Source organism: Elephas maximus, chromosome 9, assembly GCF_024166365.1.
Source record: "Elephas maximus indicus isolate mEleMax1 chromosome 9, mEleMax1 primary haplotype, whole genome shotgun sequence".
NCBI classification, from domain to species: Eukaryota; Metazoa; Chordata; class Mammalia; order Proboscidea; family Elephantidae; genus Elephas; species Elephas maximus.
Window position 1 is genome coordinate 56,946,256 of NC_064827.1, and position 6,124 is coordinate 56,952,379.

Here is a 6,124-nt window from a genome sequence, read left to right on the forward strand (position 1 = left end):
GTCCTCAGGAGGGCACTGTGGAACTACACTCTTACAGATGTCTGCCATGGGAAGGTTCTTTACTCAAATTGTTTTGTAAGTGCAAAACCAGGCCTCTGCAGAGACATGATTTTTATATTTTCATTTAATTTTAATTAAGGACAAGCTATAAAGAAGTTTTAACATGTAAAACGGGAATGCGTATGTTTATTTTATGAATATTTTCATACTAAACTGGGCAAATTAAAGAATGATTAAGCTGTTTTGACCCGGAAAATCATTCAGGTAAGGAAACTTTTTGATGTACCTTTAAAATACCAATTAACAAGTATTTGTCTGGGAAGAACAGACATGAACCAGGTTAAGTTTCAGATAATTCTGTAATTTCTAGAAAGAGTTTTTAGCACTCTATTTTACACTTCCCTTCCAAAGTCTTTTAAGCTCTGTTGACAGAAAGTAAGCTTTTCACATCCCTTCCCCCAGTGTTTAAAAATGAAGTTTGTTACTTGCTTTTTCAGGGAAAACAAAACAACAAAATCATTGTTCAGATAAAATATTATAGGTTTATTTAAAACTTAATTCTCACCTTGAGTATGCAAAATACAAACTCCACAAAATGTTCATTTTAACTTTGTAGTTTACAAATATACAAAATAGAAGTTCGCTTAAGTTTATATTACATATTTATTAAGGCAGGAAACTATATAGAAAAACACATTTGTTCTGCTTAAGGCATACTTGGGAATAAACCATTGTACAAATTATTGCACATCTGAAACCACAGTGCATAACAGACTGTCTGCATAAAAAAAATGTTAAAGAAGTAAACCAGGTGTATTTACCTGACTTAGGTCATAAATGTAGATCGGAAGACAAAAATAGATTTTCCTTGTCAAAGTATGCAGCAGTTTGAGAACTTTGGCTTCCTCGTTTGGTACCTTTAGAACCAAGACTCACTAAGCACCATCATTTAGGCTATTAAAACACATCTTCTGTACCTGAATTTCTTCCTTTTCTTCTAATATCATAATAATGGCTTTTAGAAGGCAAAAAGAATACAAGGTGATCTTTATACTTATATTGCATCAAACACAATTCAAGGGAATGTGCTCTTCCCTCCCCCCAACACACGGATCTAACTTATACCCTGATATCCACAACTTCCAGTCACCCCCCACCCCGTTGGTGTTTTGTAAGTCCAGGAATATTCAAGTTGGATTTAGTTTGGAATGATAGAAGATCCAGTCACAGACCCCATCTGTTCTTTAATTTTTTTTTGTCTTTTGGTTTCCTCATGTCTCCTGATCATCCATTCACAAGTTGACTCTTTTGGGAACTTGACCATGATTGTAGTGCTTTCCAGCCGGGTTCCTCCCCTCACCGGGTAGACAGTGTGAAAGGTAAAAATACTGAATTCTCTTCTGGCAGTGTGGGTCATATCCACTGTTTGGGATTTAAAAGTGCCTCTTCATGTGTAAGGCGAGGTGGTCCGACCTGGAGAATGCCCGGTCACACTTCTGGCACTGGAAGGGGCGGTGCCCGGTGTGTTTGCGGTAGTGTCGCGTCAGTTCATCTGAGCGGGCAAATTTCCACCCACAGCCATCCCAGTCACAGTGGTAAGGTTTCTCACCTATAAAAGGAGGTTTTAAAAAAAGCCGTTGAAGCCATTGCGATAATGAGGAACTGGCCTTTTTAAAACCTAAAGGCCAACCATTAAACCAACTCCCTGTACCCCATTCAGAAAGAATCTAGGAATGTCTTTATACTGTTTAAGGCCGCATTTAATTTTCTAACCGTTAAATAGGAAGAATGCATAATGAGTTTTAAGTTTCTATTGCCCTTGGTATTTTTTAGGGCAGCATTACAGAGTTAAGCAGCCATAACACAAGCACCGCCTAAACCAATACCGTGCCTCTTTATGCCCCAGATTTTCATTCTTTTGAGCAAAGACACCATATTGATGGAAATAAAGTTGGAAATTATGACTGGTAAAGTCTCTCCCTGCCCAAACTGAGCAATGACATCTGATCCCACTACCAAACCTACCAAACCAACCAAACCCGTTGCCGTCGAGTCGATTCTGACTCATTGCAACCCTGGAGGACAGGCTAGAACTGCCCTATAGGGTTTTCAAGGCTGGAATCTTTATAGAAGCAGACCGCCACCTCTTTCTTGGAGTGGCTCGTCGATTCGAACCACTGATCTTTCGGTTACCCGCCAAGCGGTTAACCACTGTGCCATCAGGGCTTCTTTTGATTCCACTACAATCCAGCCTAAAATGCTATACCAAACAAAACAAAACAAAACAAAACAAAAAAACCCATTGCTGTTGAGTCAATTCTAACTCACAGCAACCCTACAGGACAGAGAACTACCCCATAGGGTTTCCAAGGAGCCACTGGTGGATTCGAACTTGCGGACCTTTCGGTTACTTGCGGACCTTTTGGTTAGCAGCCTAACTCTTAACCATTGTGCCACCAGGGCTCCAGTGTAATGAAAACTACATCTAAATGACCTGATACACCTACTTTCATTAACCAGGAAATACTCTGTAGTGCCAAAATTTCCTTAGTGATCGTAAGCATTAAATTATTAAAACTTAAAATGTAATAAAACCTTACTATTAATACTTTTTTTTAAATTAATACTAGAATTAACAATAAAATGCGGAGTGACTCTGGGAAGGAACAGTCAATGAAAATAGTCTAGGAAACTCAAAAGTGATTTTTAAAAAAGTCATTACGCTTGCGTACTGCAAAGTATAATTTCTTGATTATAAGGGCAACACTTTACTCAAGCCAAGAGGCCCACACAGGGCTTTTTAAAGGCCTAACAAAACTGCACATTCAAGCACTGATACCATCCATCACGCAAAAGGCTCCTGGGCAAAAAAGGAGGCGCCAGCTTGCTGTCCTCGCCTGTGATCCCAGGAGATGAAGGAGATAGAGTGCACCCCACATCTCCAGGGAAGCCTGAGGAGTGTCCACAATTAGCCTGTAGGGCTCCACACCAACCTTCCTCCTTTCAGCACTTTCTGCACACCTACCTGTGTGGGTTCGCAGGTGTGCCTTGAGATGAGAACTCTTGGTATAGGTTTTGCCGCAGCCAGCATAATCACAAGTGTGGGTGGCCGTTCTTTTCCGGGGCCACGACCTTCTTCCCCTCTTTGGCTTGGGCTCCTCTGGCATGCAGGAACCCGGTGGCATGAGCTCTAGGGGTGAAGAGGGTGGGGTCAGCATCACCCCGTGCGCCCCAGAAGGTCGGCGCACGCTGGGCTCCCCAGCCCGAGCCACGAGTCCCCGGGACTGACCTTGGTAATGGAGCGGTGGGACCTGCGTCTGCAGCTGGTCTGGCAGGAAGGGTGGGTAGTTGGGCCCGGGGTGGGGATGAAAGCCAGGGGGGAGCGGCAGGGCGGGGTGACAGTCCCTGCTGCTCAGCAGTTCCTCGGCACCCAGGGTCGGGGTAGTCCTGCTGGGGAGCTGCCGCCCCAAAGGGAAGTCGTGTGTGGGAGGCCGGTGGCCGTTACTGAGTGGGGGTCCGCCGCCCAGGTGTGCCTCCAGGGGCCGGCCGACGGTGCACGAGGAGACCGCCTCCTGCTTGATCTTGGGGCACATGCGCGGCAGTCCGCCGCTGTAGGGCGCCACTACCACCGGGTGGCTCCCGTCGGGGCTGCCTTTGCTAACACTGATAACCGACGGGCTGCCATACTCGCTGCCGGGGGCGTTCAGCGACGACTTCAACACAAACTTGCCGAGCAGCCCGCCCCCTGGCGGAGGCGGCTGTTGCGGCGGAATGTACACTGGGTCCAATTCGGGCCTTAGGAGCTCAGCCACGAAGCCGCCCGAGGGGCTCACGTCGTTGATGTCCGCCAGGTTGAAGGGCGCCGTGGGAGGGGGTGCAGACTCCCGGCCATAGAGTAGGCCGCCGGCTGAGCCGCCTGGCGCCACGCCCGGATCTCCCCCGGCCCGGAGCGGATAGCTGAAGCTGCAGGTGGAGGGCGCACTGGCTGGGCCGCTGCTTGACGGGGAGGACGAGGATGAGGCTGAAGCCGACGAGGATACTGTGGCGGCCACTGACTCCTGATGGGACAGGGAGTTGGAGAGAATAAAGTCCAGGTCCAAGAGATCGTTGAACTCCTCCGTTTCCCTCCGGTGTAGGAGCGCTGGGTTGCTGCCACCGCAAACTGCGCCGGCTCCGCCGCTCTCCAGGTCTGCGGCCACGGTCGCCGCCGCCAGGTCGTACGGGCGGCCGGGAAGCACCGGGGGAAGTCGCTTCATGTGAGAGAGCTCCTCCTGCCAGCGCTGCGGGGACAAGGGGAGAGAGAGACCGTCATTGGCGCGTCCCCTGGCACCACAAGTGCTGGCCAGCCCGGCGCGCCCACATCACTCAGGCCCGGAGAATGGGCAGGCCGACAGCGCCCAGGGACTCCCGGTGGCAGCACGCAATCTCGGCCCACACCCGGCTCTGAGCGGAGATGGGTGCCTTGGTGCCGAGGGTGCTCCCTTGTGTCTGCCCGAAGGCGCGTGAGCTAGTGCGGCTGCTGGCCAATCCCGGTTCCTCCCCCTCCCGACCGCGGGGACGCTCCCACCGCCCCCATAATTGGGACACCGCGGTTCTCCCGGTGTACCCCTGCCACGGACCGCCTACGCGCCAAGTTCACTAGAGCCTAGCTTGTGTCTGGGGACCCAGCCACGTCCGGACGTGTGCTGACCCGGTGTGCGCCTCACCGGCTCGGCAGCGCTAGGACCACACGCACACAGTCGAGCTAAGCGCGGGGAAGCCGTGCGGGTACAGCCGTGGAGCCCGCGCGGTGGCCACCCCTTCGCCTCCCCCGTGCTCCTCGAGGACCCTAGGGCTCCAATGGCCTTCCACCCAACTCACAAGCCCATGGGGGAATTCCCGGCGGCCTGGGGCGACACTCACGTTATTCGGGGCACCTGCCGGACGCAGTGTCTTCTCCCTTCCCGCTGGGCCGGACGCGAACGTGGAGAAGGACGGGAGTAGCGCGTCGCTGACAGCCATGTCAGATTCGCCAGGTGGCTGCCTGCGGGACCGGAGGGGCGTACACAGAGGACAGGAGTCAGGGGGGCCTGTGCCTGCCGCTGCCTCGGTGCGTCCCCCCACCCGGCCTTCGCCCCTCTCTGCCCCCAGCGCCAGCACCGCACCTACCTCATTAATGTGGGGGCCCAGAAGGTCCTCGGGAGCCCGAAGCAGAGGGGGTACCCGAACCCCAAAGTCAACGAAGAGAAAAAGACTTAAAAACGAAGCCAAAATCAAAAACCCCAAAATTGCCCAAGATTCTTCTTCTTTGATTAAAATAAACTGGAGACGTCTTTTTAGAAAAGTTCCTTTGTATACAAAAGTTCTTAGGAAAATTGTAAACTCTTATAAAAATAGACAATCAACAAGGCGAGTAAGTAGGTCCGGTGGCCGGGCTGCGTCCTCCTCGGCTCAGTGGCGTACCCCGCCGCTGTCGCGGTCGCCGCAGCTGTCGCTGTGGGCACAGGGGCTGTGGCCGGGGCGGCGGCGGCGGGCGGGCGGCGCCACCAGGTGAGACTGGCCGCGGCGGCGCGGAGTTGCGGACTGGGCGGCGGCGCGGGGCGAGGAGTCCAAGGAGCTGCGCGGGGCGCGCGCGGCCATGGGCGCGGGCCGCGGGCGGGTGAATAGGTGGGTGGGGGGCCGGAGGAGGGGCGGGGAGGGGCACTCGGCGGCTTCCTGTGCCACCGCCGCCCGCCGCCGCCTCTGCTCCCCACGCGCCCGCAGCCGCGTCCACTCTCTCGGGCCGGGGAAGTGCCGGCGGTCGCCGCGCGCTTCTTACTTATAACTTCTCTGCTCCCGCCCACCCTGCCTTCTCCCTGCGGCGCGCAGGGGCCCGCCGCCAGGCCCCGCCCCTGCCTTTCTTCTCTCCTCCCTCCCCCGGACCCCCCCGCCCGTTGCCATGGCAGCTAGATAAACAAACTCGGGCGCACGTGGGGGCGGGGGGAGGGAGGGGCGCGGGCGGGGCGGAGCCGGGCTGGGTCGTGACGCCAGCCCGGCAGCTGGCGGGCAGGAGCCGTGCTGACGCCGGCGGCGGCGGCGATAGCAGTCCCAGCGCGGGGCGCGGGGTGTAGGGTACGAGCCCAGTCGCCTCACGATGAGGGCCGTT

General features: G+C 53.9%; 1 protein-coding gene across 2 annotated transcripts; it reads right to left on the reverse strand.

Annotated features, from left to right (window-relative positions):
- Positions 1-613: 613 nt before the first annotated feature.
- KLF4 (KLF transcription factor 4) lies at positions 614-5,752 on the reverse strand. Of its 2 annotated transcripts, XM_049896659.1 has the most exons (5): positions 5,149-5,752; positions 4,903-5,023; positions 3,290-4,280; positions 3,026-3,190; positions 619-1,609 (listed from the first exon to the last, which is right to left on the reverse strand). In XM_049896659.1, exons 1-5 carry the CDS (start codon positions 5,151-5,153, stop codon positions 1,434-1,436), a joined length of 1,458 nt encoding a protein of 485 aa, XP_049752616.1. In that variant the 5' UTR covers positions 5,154-5,752; the 3' UTR covers positions 619-1,433. The 2 variants fall into 2 exon arrangements, with proteins under 2 accessions (XP_049752615.1, XP_049752616.1); XM_049896658.1 differs by having other exon boundaries at positions 614-1,609; positions 3,026-4,280.
- Positions 5,753-6,124: the final 372 nt, after the last annotated feature.